Below are 14,886 nucleotides of genomic sequence, written 5' to 3' on the forward strand. Positions count from 1 at the left end.
CTGGAATATTTTTTAGTGAAAAACGAAGCCGTGAACACCCAGGACTCTGCAGTGGAATTTCCACATTAGCATGGCAATATTTAGCACTTTTCTTGGTTCTAATAATACTGTTCACATTTTGAAAAAACCCTCATCAGTGCCTTCCTTATTACAGACCAATTCAGACCTTATTGGTCACCCCGTGCCCTTATAAATCTCAACGTTCATCTTACAAAGTACCATCACAAGGCAGAAACACAAATAGACAAAAATGTTTTTTTGCCCGTATTGAAACGGCTGTGCCGGATGGACCTGATAACTCAAATTCCCCTGTACAAGAATACAGGTCAACCATATGGGTTAACAGGTATGCCATCGAGTGGCATTTGGGAGGAATATATCGCCCAGATAAAATCAACTCAAGGAAGGGGATAACACTCAAAGCTCCGCACAGATCGATTTCGTCCCACTGCCTGTACTACCTTCTCCCTAGCCACCTCAAAGCCTAGCACGTTTGAACATTTCACAAACTTGTGTCATCCACCAACCCTGGCTTCTAAACTGATGGTTTACTGGCACCCAGCTCTGGTGGAACTTGAGATTCTTGAGCACAACAGCCAACCCTTGACTTCTCACCAAGTGGTGTACATTTCTATGGCAATGTCCAGTTTCAATTGTTAAATTTCCACCAAGTGGCACAGGCCTCATTAGGCGATGCTCACTATATCCACCCTTCCAGTTGATGACAGGGGGGTAAGAGTTTGCCCTGGTTGTGATTTAAACTCACACACTTGGAATAAAACATTAAGCACACAACGATTCACCACCCACTTATAATGCGATATCACAATTCAACTGTTTAATGTTTCTTTTTTAATCTTCTCATTTCTCCTGCCTTGTGCAGTTGTTTTCTCCATTAGTCTACATGTTACATTATAATACAATTTACACAATTCAATGCATGTATAATGAGCGTAAACATTTTTTTCTATCAATGGACAAATGTATTAAATGCCCAATACCCGAACCAGCAATGCCATTTATTTAGCGATGAGACCACATTAAATCTCAATACTGTACAGCACCCTCTTTTCATCCTGCGTTGGGATGTCTGGTCCAAAAGTGTGGAATATGGGAGAGAGAAAGTCAGAGTAGCCCAGCAACGCCTCGACGAAGAAAGGAAAATACCCCGAGGCAAGAGACGAGATCCCATTTGTTGTACTGCCATCTTGTGGCCACATTGCAGCCCTGCAAATTTGGGACCTTGAGCCACCCAACGTTTGAAACTACAGGTATGCACTAACATACCGGACTGTACTTGAGGAATACGGACTGGCCCCTGCCATGGCAATGTGGAATTTAAACGAATGGCGAAGGCCACCTTTGAAGATGCGCAAAAATCAGTAATTCTGTGAGCAGCAATGCTGTCTTGGACCTGTGTTTTATTATAATTTGTCTATAGCTTTCTCTTAAATATTTAATACATGAGCATTCACGTGGAGGGATTTAAATCATCACCGCTTGCTTAAGATACACAATTGGGTGAATCTATTCTGCACACATTGTCTACATGTAAACCTACAAATATAAAAATGCGAGATGGGAAAAACATATTTTATTAAACTTACATAGCCTCTACCGAAGACACTTTGCGAAGGCAGATTCATATAAAATTTATTGAGAAAAACATTTTATCGTACAAAATATCGAGACTTGAAAAAACCTATTTCGGCTATTCTCAGTGCTGTTTACCAAGCAACTAGTATTGCTTCTGCTAATGCACACCATATAGGGTGGCTGTTTCAGCACTTTCCACATTTAACCACTTTTGCGTCCCCAATACTGATGTTCATATCACATCAGGTATTTTTCTAACGCAGAGCTGGCCAATGGGAGATCCAAATCAACTTCATACCAACTGGCACTCGTATGCGACCAAGAGTTGAATTTAAGTTAATGGTGTAATCACTACACTATCGCAACCATCCCTCATGAAGACCACCTTTTTTGCCATCATTATTTGGTAATACTGCCTTTGCACAAGCACAAATCCTCAGCAACAATTTGGGCAATGGACGTTCTTTTATGTGCCATGAATAATAACCATTGCCCAAAGCATCGCCTAATGTAAACCTTTCATTTTTAGCCTCCGGCTGTCGCAACAATCGCTGCTTGCGAGCACCTTTTAAAGCCGGCACATGACACAATAATAACAGCAGCCGCCATTCGCCATGAAGTGGCGGTGACATCACCATCACAAAATACAAAGAACTCCCCCTTATAGCCTTAACAGGCTGTTGGGAGGCGGCGCTGTTAGCGAGCACCTATGAAGGCCAAAAATAATATTCACATAATGGTAAGTGGACAAAAAATGAACATGAATTGTCAGGATCATAGCACAGTGTAACTACATTCCATTGCTACGCACATGTACACAAAAACAAATAGTCTCCGTATTGCCATGTAGACCATTGGGGCAGAGTACATTTGGTCAGCGTGTAATCAGACCAACATGTTGCATGATCAGAATCGTGCTTGGAAACCATTTTCTCTCCAGTGCTTACACTTCATCAGATATTCACTTATTGCTGAAATAATCTATGAAAGACCCACTGATGTTACCCATGGCGAAAAACTGAACTTGGGTCAAAATGATTTAAGTGCAATGTACGAACAACTTCTCCACCACTCGTCACACACACACGCATAGACATATGTTTGAGGATGAGTCATTCGTGTCTTCACTCGAGTCCTCATTCTCCTGCAGCCTCCATGCAAGTTGCTGACATTTCCTTTAGGATGCTAGAGACCTGCAGAAGCCAACAATCACACAATATAACACATTGCTTCAACTCTTATCCCTTTCCAACCCTAACTTGTCAACATATCTTCTAGCATTTTTTCCAAGTTTACCATTAAGCTGCCCCGATTCAATTCATGATTTCCACAGTGCAGTACTAACTCAGCAATCTGACACAGGCATTACGAGACCCCTTAACCACTCAGCCACCCCTGTCTGTGAACAAACGAATGAGAACCAACGACTGACCCTACTGACCATTCCTTAAGAACAGGGCTCCTTAACCGATAAAGGTGGATGTCAGCAAGAACGCACCTCGCTCATTGCAGGCCGTCTCCCCTTGCGATCCTCCAGGCACCGCAGGGCGAGTTGGTAGACTGCGTCCACCCGCTCAGGATCAACTGTGCCAACGTGTGGGTCCGTGAAGTCCTGCAGTGTGTGCGGGCCATCCTCCAACTCCTCTGGTAGGCTGCTCTGCACAAGCAACGATACGCTCACTTTCCGTTGATTGCAACCGATAGGCATTTACTAAGATTTATTGGCAAGTTTATTATCAAGTTTTGACTTTTTGAAAGTTGTATTTACATAATCCGTCATATGTAAATGTGCAGTCCCTTTTTTCAATCCGCTGCTGGATGAGGACCTCCCCATGCTGTGCGGTCAGTGGGGATTATTTGACCATACTTCACGTTTATCAGTGCGAGTTGTTTGTGAAGACGGGGAGCGTGAACATGGGAGCATTGAATGACAACTTTGAATTATGATGCAGTGCCCTTTGCTGACCACCATGTGGCACAGCCCACAGCTGCCTATGACAATTTGGCATGCATGGCGGTCACCCATTAAAACACTATCCAGGCTCAAACTGAATAAGTTTGTGAGATCTGATGAGATTTGGCACATGCCAGGTGATTTGGTTATAGGCCCATCTAATCTTGTCAGATCTCAAGCTAAAAAAGACGGCCAGTATAGCAAAACACATTATTGTAGTACTATACTATGCTCCCATATGTATGCCCCTTAATTTCACCAACCTGCATTGACCAGCATGGTGAAGTATAGTCACCTAACCCCCACGACCTGCATGGCGGGGGTGGGGGGAGACAAACAAAAAGGCTGCACATGTTTATCTCCTTAAGTGAAACTTGATGATGTCCTTACGATTACAGCTGGGGTGCGCTTGTTATCAAAGGCAGGAAGACCTGTGATCAGCTCCAGAAGAACCTGAAATACAAACCCAAGGGTTAGATGAGTGGGTAAGCGTTGTAGATGATAGAGTGTGCTGGGCAGGGCATGGCGAGCGTCTTGAGCTTGGTAAGTGTTGAGCGTGGCGAGTGTTGAGTGTGGTGATTATATTAAACCACGGTGAGCACGTTGTACATGATTGAGCATGTTGGGCATGGCGAGCATGGCGACTGCAATGGTCGAGGCGAGTGTGGTGGTCGTGGCGAGTGAGGTGGTCATGGCGAACGTAGCGAGTGCGGTGGTCGTGGTTAGTGCGGTGGTCGTGGTTAGTGCAGTGGTCGTGGTTAGTGCGGTGCTCGTGGCGAGTGCGGTGGACGTGACCCGTACCACCCCGAAGCTGTAGGTGTCTGCGCGGGGTGTGAGCTCGCCACGGAGCGCCTCTGGTGCCATGTAGGCCGCAGTGCCCACGACTACTGACGTGAGGGCGGTCGCACCGCCCGGCCCGGAGCCCCGCACCAGCCCAAAGTCCGCCACCTTCGCCACATTAGCATTGTCCAGCAGAATGTTCGCCCTGGGAGATAGAGAACGATCGAACAGCAAGGTTGCAGGTGTCCACATGCTTGAACAAGCAATCATCCCCTGCACCTCCAATTAGCACGGTTGGCTACGTACGGTGCGAAAGAAGTTCAGCATACATACATCTCCAAAGGTGACCATGAGCCAGTGATTCCACACTCCCGTAAGGATTTGCATTTATAAGTAGCTTAGATGGCACAGCGGATCCAAGTGCCTTACTTCACATCTCATCTCAACAATTCTATTGCTCTGTTGCTGTCTATCCAAGGGGACAGCCAGTTGCAGTTGTGTCTGTGTGGCACAAGGCCTCTGTGTGCAAGCACCTGCCAATGTCCAGTCCAGTTTACGATGAGAGTCCAGTTTATCATGGAAGTCCAGTTTACTATGGGGGTCTTATTTATTTTATCATCCCGGGATGGTTGATGAGTTGAGCCAACACCAAACATTATTTGAATTTGTAACCTTCCAACCGTGAGCCGAGTGCCTCACTACAGTGCCACTCAGCCAAATTCTGCATCAAAACTTTAGACTCATTTTTAAATAAACGAGCCAACAGATGAGCCCAAATCTCCTCGTGATGGAAACATGCCTCTACTCTTGCCAGCCATGAGGATTTTACTCAAACCGAGTGAATAAATGGAATGTGCGCGGTGATTGCCCACTCACGTTTTGATGTCCCGGTGGATGTGGTTGTTGGCGTGCAGGAAGGCGATGCCCTTGGCTGCCCCTTCAGCAATGCTGAGTCGAGTGGCCCAAGGCAGTGGAGGGGTATTATCCTGGAAACGGTCAGAAAGTAATCACTGGCAGGTGCAAGGGTGGTGGGTAGATATTTAAGTAGTTAGGTTGGTAGGTGGTAATCAGGTAGTTAGGTTTGTAAATATGAAGTTAAGGCACTGATAGGTAAATAGGTATGTAGATCGGCAGCAGAAAAAATGGACTGATGAAAATTAGAATTGATCCCAAGTGACATTGCTAATATGATGTATTGTTTTTACTGCCAAAGGTGGTGTTCCGTGGCAATGGGTGATATCACGATTGTTATCACCATGATATTTTTTATTACTATATAATGTAAATGATCTAAAAATCTTAAAATCCGAAAAGATCTCGAACGGTCCTTAAAATCTAATTTTTTTACATCCAAAACCCATCCCTATTAGACAGTCCTTGAATCTTTAAATAAGAATGTTATGATTAACCATGTCAAATGCTCTTGCGAAGTGGATAACGATAGCCGAAAAAATTATCCTATCTAAAAAACTGTAAAGTCAAATAGATATGCAGGTATGTAGACATGTATGCAGCTAAGTAGATACGTTTGTAAGTGGAGAGTTAAATGGGTAGGTTATTTAAACCTTTTAAGAGCCCATTAGGACAACACATTTGTTGTTCGTAATACAACCCTGAGATGATACAGGTGGAAGAGTACGAATGGACACAACAGAACAAACGGTTTACTACATGGTGCTCTGACGAGGCCATTATGACCCCTTGAACCACTTTCCCATTAATTTTTTTCTACTTGCTTGTGTCAATGGTGACATGCTGACCTTGCAGGCGAGGCGTTCGGACAGGGAGCCGTTGGACATGTAAGGGTAGACGAGGCACAGCTGGGGCCCATCGCACGAGTAGCCGAGGAGCTCCACCAGGTTCTCGTGCCGACAGCTGGGCACACGCACACACACAGCTCCGCTATCCATTACATACATACACATTCACACTCACTCAACTCTGCTCTTTGTTTTTAGTTTATGTCCTTCCTCCGCACCTCCGATTATTATCATGGTTGGCTACATATGGTGCGAAAGAAGTTCAACGCTCAGCCGCCTTTGTCTCTCCAGTGGCGATGTTTACACACTGCACTGGGTACTCATTTGCGGCTGAGTCAACCTAGGGGAGGCCCAGGACCGGTTCACATAATCATCACTGGTGTTGGCCGTGAGAGTCGAACTCGGATCGCCGGGTTCGTAGCGCAGCGCATTAATCGCTTAAATAAACATAGTCACATACAAGAAAAGATAAATCCCCTATTTAGCCTTATAGACAACTATTGTGTGTGCTGCTGCCAGTGGCCGCACCTGCTGAGTGTGTGTATCTCCTTGGTGAACTGTGTTTTCATGCTGTCCATAGACACATGGTCGAGCTGAGGAAAAAAAGAAAACACACACGGGGCACTAAAACTCTCGGAACAAACATTGGGGAACAAAACTGTCAGAGTTGGCAGTAGATACACCGTCGGGAATTCAGGTTACTGCTTTGTGACACGAGTGCATCGGCCGTACGCTCGTGGATTCACAGTTATCTACTCACAGTCGAATGATTACAAAGTTCTGATGTTGTTAGTTCCAAGTGTCAAGTTTTTTTTGTTTAACCAGGTGAGAACTCAAAGAGACCAGGATAGAGTCTCATTTCCAAGAGAAACCTGGGATATGAACCTGCCATATGGGGGTGATGAATGTGATGCATGATCCCAGTTGAGTAATTTGCCGGTAATTTTTTGAGTTTGGCAAATTTGGACCCTGACGCTGGCATACAATGGCCTACCCTTGTGAATTATGTCAGGTGATCCTCAACAACCACTGTGACGCAGACGGCGAGTATTGTTCTGGTTGTTACACACCGCAGTAACAATCAGGGTGGCCTCTGGATATTGAACCAGAAACCTCTGCGATGGGCAGCGAACACTCAACCACTAGGCGATGTAACTGCACAAGTATCCTGTGAGCAGGTTCATGTAAGTGTCTAAGATCTAGCTGCATGGATGTACTCACGGCTTGAGCCTGATAGCACTTTGAATGTAAGAGTAAAATTTGAATGTTTCAAATGCCATTATTGTCTGTATTTATAAAGCCTAAACACAAGCTCATGTAAATGTAATAACAGCCATAGAGGGTTCACGTGGGGATTGGCTTGCCGGTCCTGCTTGTAGCCAATAAGGGTTGAGATAGGGACCATGGCCCAGGCGTGATCACGGCATGTCATCAGGAGTGATTGGCCTAGCCATTCGGGGCCCCAGCTAATGGGGAGCCAGATGAGGGGCGTGGTCCCGGGATTGACAGGGAACCATCGAGAATGGTCGACGCTGTCCATGAACGATTGGCTGGGGGGACCACGTGACGAAGGGATTAAGAGAGAGTGAGAGAGAACGATCGGGAGCAGACTGGAAACCGACAAGAGCAGGGTCACGCGCGGACGGGGGCTCTGGGTGCCACGTGCGCGGTGGGGACTTAGTGCGAAGTCTGTCCTCTCTCCGTTGTCTGCCAGCAACGGAGAGTGAGTGAGTAAAGTGTATTGTGGAGTGGAAATAAAAAGGACTGATTCCGAAGCCGTCTCAAGAAGGATCATTACATAAGTATAAAAGGCAATGCAGCCTTGACAACAGATAGTCGAGTGATAGCATTTACTCACGGCCGTTAGTTTCTTGACAGCGACGGCGTTTGTGCCGATGCGGCCCAGGTACACCAGGCCAAAGCCTCCCTCGCCTATTTTGCTGCCGCCCTGCAATAACGGGGCGTCATTGAACCCGCCAGTCATGCGCAGCAGGGCCGTGAACTCAAACTTCTCCACGTCTGAGGCATGGGCAGAGGAATCGGTGTAAGCCAGATGTGTCAAGCATCACAAAATACGTAAAACATACTACACATTCTGGCATAGTGTAACAGTCATAAGGTCACAAAAGATCAATCCTGTCCAGGAATCCCCTTTTGAGTCAATAACAAGAAAGTTATTTATTTATCTATCTACGAAAGCCTCTCTGAGTTTCGAGATTCTCTATCAAGAGGGCCTTGCCTTGGATATTTTGTCAATTCCATTTAAAGGAAGATTTTATGACTGCGAGGAAATGCTTGTCACTAATAGCATCTCCCTGTGGAAGACACACTCTGGAAAACCAGTATTAAAGGAACATCAAGATTGTTAATTGGTTCACCTGTGGAGAGATAAATATGTCCACAGACAGACTCAGTTTGACACGCACATCAGGCTAACGCAGACAACCACATGTTCGCATTCTAACCTGAGTGAAATAACACCCATGATAATGGCTTCTAACACACTTGCACAAATTGCAGTGACATATAATGTATCAATTTAAGAACATTTAAATAGAATTAAAATGTTTTGTTGCCAAAATAAAAAAAACAGATTTGAGCAATTGTAGTGGAAAGTTGCGTGGTAAGTCTTATAGCTATTGGTTGGGGGACTTATGGAGTTTGCATGAAAATAGGGTCATCAGACGGGTGGACTGACATAAGTAAAGTTAAGGTGACTTGTGCCGTACCTGCTTCAATCCCAATCACCGTGAGCTCGGTAGGCGATGTCGGCTCCACCACACGCTCCTCTTTGTTTTCGCTTTCTCTGCCAGCCCTCTTTGTGGATAAGAGCGACATCCCAACTCCAAGTCCTGCGATGTTGACGTTGCCTCTCCCGCTCTCTTCCCCGGCCGCCTCCTCCTCCTCCTTCTCCTCCTCATTCTCCATGGCGGTGTATAGCGGGCCCAGGCAGGTGTAGAGAGGCGGGACGACGCAAGCCTCCCACTCACCTGGCGAGCAGCAGGGCTGTGAGTAGAGCAGCGAGCTCTCGCACACGCTGCCATTGTCTGACGAGGGCGGAACAGCGGTGATATGGCGAAAGGGATCCCGCCGCTCGTACGAGCCTAGGGTGGGGCAAGCGTAGATGGCTTATTATTATTACAGTCGCATCGCATTCGCTCACGGTGATGTCATATCGTGCAGTCGTGCTCCACGAGTCGTGTGACGTTATCTGTCTTCATCTTGCCCAAAGTGGCATCCGTTTCACTCGAATGTTTTTAATCGCCACAACTTTCAACTAAAAATTATATTGGATAGTCTTCACGAGCGTTATTGTAACCCCCTCCCCCCTCCAACTACAGAGAGGTGGTGGGTGTCCATGGGCCCAGTGAGTGACGCACTGGGGAGGAGCTGGTCAGCCGCATTGTAGAATTCCAGCTTTACAAGCAGGTCCACCAGATTCCCCACCGTGCAGTTCTGGGTGCCCCAATCATTCAGCAGTTCCATCGTGGGGCTCCTTCCCGCCTGCACCACTTTCTCAAACCTCCTGCAGGACACACACGGGCATGCACACAAGGATTAAAAAAAAAACACAAACACTATTTTTTATTTTATCAGGTATGTAGCTCTTTTTCAGAAGTGACCTAGCCACACATGACAGCTCAATGAAGTGGCTTATCACATAGAAATGTATAGCAGGAGATCAATACTCGAAGCGCATGATTCTAAATGTGGAGTAAAAAAACGGAGGACCCCAAGAAAAATGCACGCGACCACGGGGAGAGAGACACGCAAACTCCAAATATACAGCAGGTGTCAGGGTCGGGATAAAACCCACAATCTCCTGTATACCGGGCGAGGTATTTAACAGCTCACCACCGTGGCACCCCCCACATGCACACAGAGAGATACACATGCAGGGAGATACAAACATGCACACACAGAGAGATACACACATGCTCCTGGGGAGACAGCCAAAGGAGGGATGTCAAGCTGGGGACAGGTTAAGATATTAAAGTACTTTCCACTGATGTTATCTGACAGCAGAATGCACACCTAAGACAGCTAATAAAGGTGGATCAGGATCAAAACGATTAAATAAAGAGAACAAAAGTTGGATGGAGTGCCTTGGAAATAGTTGAACACGATAATGAAAAGGAGCACAACAATGCACCTGTAAACACATTTTCAATTGGTACACACTGATTGGGCCACTGATATTTGTATAGATAAGGTCAGTTCATACGCAGGAGTTCGACAATAGCAGCAACACTGGACTAGCCCTGATGGTGTGGTTAGGCCTTCATCCAGCAGTAGATGGGACAGTATTTTTTATAAGGATAACAGCCGTGGCCATAATCCGGAATTGAACTCAGGTCACCAGGTTCATAGTGCAGTGCGCAAACCCTACGTCACTGCTCCACCTCATTACACTAATGTGCGTCCACAAATGAAAGAACCTGGATGGCAGTTGTCCGCATGCTTCATCATGAGTTTGTGTGATTTCAATCTATTCAATTGCAGCCAACATCTGGTATGCTTGAAGCGAATAACCAAACCGACAAATCTGATGAAAATTCAACCTTAAAGACTTTGTTGCTCTTAAATGTGCATGAGTAGGCCGTTGCGTGCAGAAGTTGCAGATAAAATTTGAAAATTCTGCCAAAAGATTTTGGATAATAATGCTAATTACCAAGTTAAGGCTCATTGAGTCTAAATAAACTTTGAGGGCCCTGCTTGGGATGTTTCAGCTGTTACTTTCAAAACCAATTGTAAAACTTGCTCTAAATTATTTTAAATGCATCAGACATGAAAGTGAGTGCAAACTGGAAATAAACTCAATAATACCACGCACAAAAATGTGATCTAAAGACAGCAAAAGTCACGCTTGTGACAAGAAGATCAGTCCTTCCATCGTGAGATAATAAACGTTATACACAGAGTCCAGTCACGTCACGTGACAAGCAAAGGCATGAGTGGAAGACCCATCGTGCTTTGCACAATCACACCATGCTGGAGAACACTGCAGCGCTATGAGGAAAATCAACACACAAATGGATAAAGAAGAGCAATGGCCGTGTTGCTTATGTCTCGCATACCAATGGCTCCTGACCTGGGTAGTGAAGGACAGACATTTCCTTAATGCCAACTGGTGAGACAAGAAAGAAGGCTGTCTCTGGTGTCAGCCAATCAGTTTCAAAGACATTGCATATATATTATCAGAGCATGTTTGTTTGCATGTTTGTTTGCCACAAGTACTGCATGGTATCTATTTGTTGTTTGAACATCTGAACACCTGTTTGAAGGCAAAAAAAAGGTCCCACAGAGATGCCATCGTCTCAACTCGCACCGGTTGGCAGAGCAGTGGCGCACACCTCACCTGATCTGCAGCATCGTGTACCGTGGCTGGCCAAGACTGTTGGGGATCTGCGCTGCCAGTTTTCTCCAGGCGTCGTCTGGATCCAGCAGCGAGGCGAGGCTCTCCCGTGGGCTGAAGGCCAGCTTCCGCACCAGCGTCTCTCGGCTGATCGGTACTTGGCTCATTCTGGTTGCTGTGGTGCCAAGGGAAATAGCCGCCTGATGCTCAGCAACACATCGGCAACCGTTTCACGGTCATTCAACAGGGCCTGTCCGAAATGGCCACAGTTGGACCAATTCAAGGGGCAGCTGAGCACAAAATGCTGGGTCTGAAAAAGAGATATAAAAGAACACGTTTTCACGCATTTAAAAAAGGTGCAGGTGATGGTTCTGGCTCTGCAATGTCTTACTAAAGCCACTGCTGGCGAAAAAGGCTTCCATCAGAGGGTGCTCTCGTGGAAGCCCTTTAGACGAGCAGCGGTCTCCCAACCTTTTTGGCACCAGGGACCGGTTTCATGGAAGACAATTTTTTCACGGACTGGGGGGGGGTCATCATTGGGTCGTTCCCCCTTTTCAAAGAAGCTCTCCAGCGACGTTTGTTTTTTACTCATTGTGGCTACTAGGGGATAGCAGCTTGTGGGCTTACCAAAACTGTGGCTGAGACAAGTGCGCAGTGCAGGAAAGAGGCGCGGACGGAAGTGGGAAATAAAATAATGGGTGGGCCACACATGGACTCACCCCACTCACATCCTGCTGTGCGGCTCGGTTCCTAACAGGCCACGGACCGGTACCGGTCTGCGGCCCGGGGGTTGGGGTCCCCTGCTTTAGAGCAGTGTTCTGTATCGCAAGGCCTGCGGGCCACTGGCGGCCCCTGGCGGCCTTTAGTGCGGCCTCTTGACGTGCGGCGCCCGACAATACACAACACGTGAAGACAACCCCCATCATCATGGTGCTGCTGTCAAACTCCGATGGTTTCAAATGTGTGGCAGCCCTCACATTGATGAGGTCTTATCGGCGGAAGTGGCACCCCCCCTCTGAAAATTTGTGAAGAACGCTGGCCTAGAGGGTATTTGGCCTACCATGGTGGCCAGATGTCTTGTAAGAGATGGCAGTATCAATACTTTAATGCCACAATACGCAACCTGCTGATAGACTAATTGTACACATTTGTTTAATTATAAACTTTTTGATTTTATGGCCAGTTTTATGAACAAATGTGTTGCGTCGTTGGTATTGTTTATGCGTTACAGTACGGTGACGTACACGAAGTTGACATACAACTCAAGAAAAATACCCGCGGAAATTCCGGCACACGGGGAAGATGACAAGTTGAAATCTCAGCCGTGGTCATCATCAACTCAGACTCACCGCAATAATTTCACCAACACCTTCGTGACCACCAACCATCATTACTTTACCATCATTATCATCATGATGGTGCTTACTACCATCATTACATCACCATCGCTAATCATCACAGGACCATCATAACTGTGTAGCCACCACGGTAATGTTGGCACTATCAACATTACCATTATCACCAATATCATACTATTACCATCACCATCATAACCACGGCTGTATAATGATTGCCACCATCATCACCACCACCACTGTACAATTACCACCATGATCATAACAATGACTGTATATTGATCACTGCCACCGTCAATCGTCACGATAATTCCTGAAACATGACCACCCTATCTTCATCATCACCACCATCTCTCTGGTGCTGATACTACTACAAATTGTGAGTTGGGTGGGGGGGGGCGGAAAAACTCCCTTTAAACAGCACTTATAACATCGTACTATGGCCATACTGGGCCCCGTCACAGACACATGGAATCTCCACCACGAGCAACTGAGACGAGCCGCGGTAAACTTTACCTTCAAGCAGCGCGTCCTGTAACCTCGGGCACTCGACGACGACGACTTCAGCAACGAGCCTTGGGACTGAACAGCGAAGTCGCTGTCGACCCCCCTCGCCTCCTCCCCCGCCGGCACTGCCGATGAGCACGGTGGGCTACGAACGGGGCGCGAAAGAAGATCAGACGGACATCACGGACGGAAAAAAGAGAGACAGGCAACAGTACAACAGCAGCAGCAGCAGCAACAACAACAACAGTACAACAACAACTGCAGCAGCAACAACAACAGCAGCAGCAGCAGCAACAACAACAGCAACAACAACAGCAGCAGCAGCAGCAGCAACAACAACAACAGCAACAACAACAACAGCAGCAGCAGCAACAACAACAACAGCAGCAGCAGCAGCAACAACTTTAAGACTGCGGAAACGACGGAGGCACGAGCGAGACGCTTTTCTTCCGCCCGCACTGCGCCCTGGGAAAGTCCCCCGTGACTCACAGGGGGGAGCTGCCCAAGTTGCACGGTACTGAATACTGCTGGCCGCTCTCCGGATGACGTGATTGCTAAGCTCCAGAGTGATTTCAACAAACTACAACATCAGCTAGTTACTCTTAAACTAGTCCTAAATCCTGCCAAAACCAAGGTGCTATGCTTCTCACCAGGACTAAAGCGGGAAGTTATTTCCCCCCAATTACATTCCTTAAATAATGATCAAATAGAGCAAGTCAAGATCTATAAGTATCTTGGGGTCGTCCTGGATTCAAAACTGCATTTTCAAGATCACATTGATTATATTGGGAAAAAGACAAAAAATTAAAATTGGTTTTCTGTATCGACACAAGCACTGCTTCCCCCCTATTTTCCGTTTGGAATTGATAAAAGCTACCATACCTCCTCTACTTGATTACTGTGACATTGTGTATAAATCAGCCCCAAGTACTGTACTGAAGAAGCTTGACTCAATGTATCACTCGGCCTTAAGATTTGCATTGAACTGCCCATATAGGACTCACCACTGTGATCTCTACATTGGGTCAAACTTAACATCTCTGAATGTTCGACGGCTTGTGCACCATATATTATTTATTCATGATGTACTTACAAAAAAATCCGCAGATTACCTGCTGGATCTCCTCTCTGTTTAAAAGAACAAATTTGACCTAAGGTCGACACTCATTTACCAGCTTCATATTCCCTATTGGAATGCTGTTGCCAATAAATTGCAACTTGAGTCACTAACTATGAGATCTTCACTCAAAACTGCTCTAGAGGAGTTGTATACCCCTAGCTGCCAGTACTATTCAGTGGCCTAAAATAAAATGTTTCGCTCCGGATGATCGCTGCAAAGTATGACCTGTGTTTTGATTTCGTGTGCTGATCTTAATGGTGCATTGAAAAATTATAATACTCCGATTGATGCTCCTGCTGTTGTGGAGTGACTCATGCAGCCAGCTATGGCTGCAGGGTTTTGGTAGTACATGTTGTTTATGTCATTTATTGTGAAAATTCCGTCAAAAAAATATTTTTTGTAATTTTTTTAGTGTTTCTCCCTTGTGATGTGACTTTGTAGGATGAACGTTGATATTT

The 14,886-nt window shown here is 46.1% G+C and overlaps 1 protein-coding gene across 3 annotated transcripts; it reads right to left on the reverse strand.

The window, feature by feature from the left end:
• Positions 1-1,637: 1,637 nt before the first annotated feature.
• IRAK4 (interleukin 1 receptor associated kinase 4) lies at positions 1,638-13,782 on the reverse strand. Of its 3 annotated transcripts, none has more exons than XM_078609780.1 (12): positions 13,318-13,782; positions 11,450-11,621; positions 9,471-9,616; positions 8,820-9,194; positions 7,949-8,109; positions 6,619-6,683; positions 6,091-6,205; positions 5,207-5,316; positions 4,352-4,535; positions 3,941-4,003; positions 3,095-3,253; positions 1,638-2,789 (listed from the first exon to the last, which is right to left on the reverse strand). In XM_078609780.1, exons 2-12 carry the CDS (start codon positions 11,611-11,613, stop codon positions 2,733-2,735), a joined length of 1,599 nt encoding a protein of 532 aa, XP_078465906.1. In that variant the 5' UTR covers positions 11,614-11,621; positions 13,318-13,782; the 3' UTR covers positions 1,638-2,732. The 3 variants fall into 3 exon arrangements, 2 of the variants coding, with proteins under 2 accessions (XP_078465906.1, XP_078465905.1); XM_078609779.1 differs by having other exon boundaries at positions 11,450-11,756; positions 13,318-13,761; XR_013587708.1 differs by lacking the exon at positions 1,638-2,789 and having other exon boundaries at positions 3,170-3,253; positions 3,814-4,003; positions 11,450-11,756; positions 13,318-13,763.
• Positions 13,783-14,886: the final 1,104 nt, after the last annotated feature.

This window comes from Lampetra planeri, chromosome 32, assembly GCF_965212315.1.
Source record: "Lampetra planeri chromosome 32, kcLamPlan1.2.h2, whole genome shotgun sequence".
Taxonomy (NCBI): Eukaryota; Metazoa; Chordata; class Hyperoartia; order Petromyzontiformes; family Petromyzontidae; genus Lampetra; species Lampetra planeri.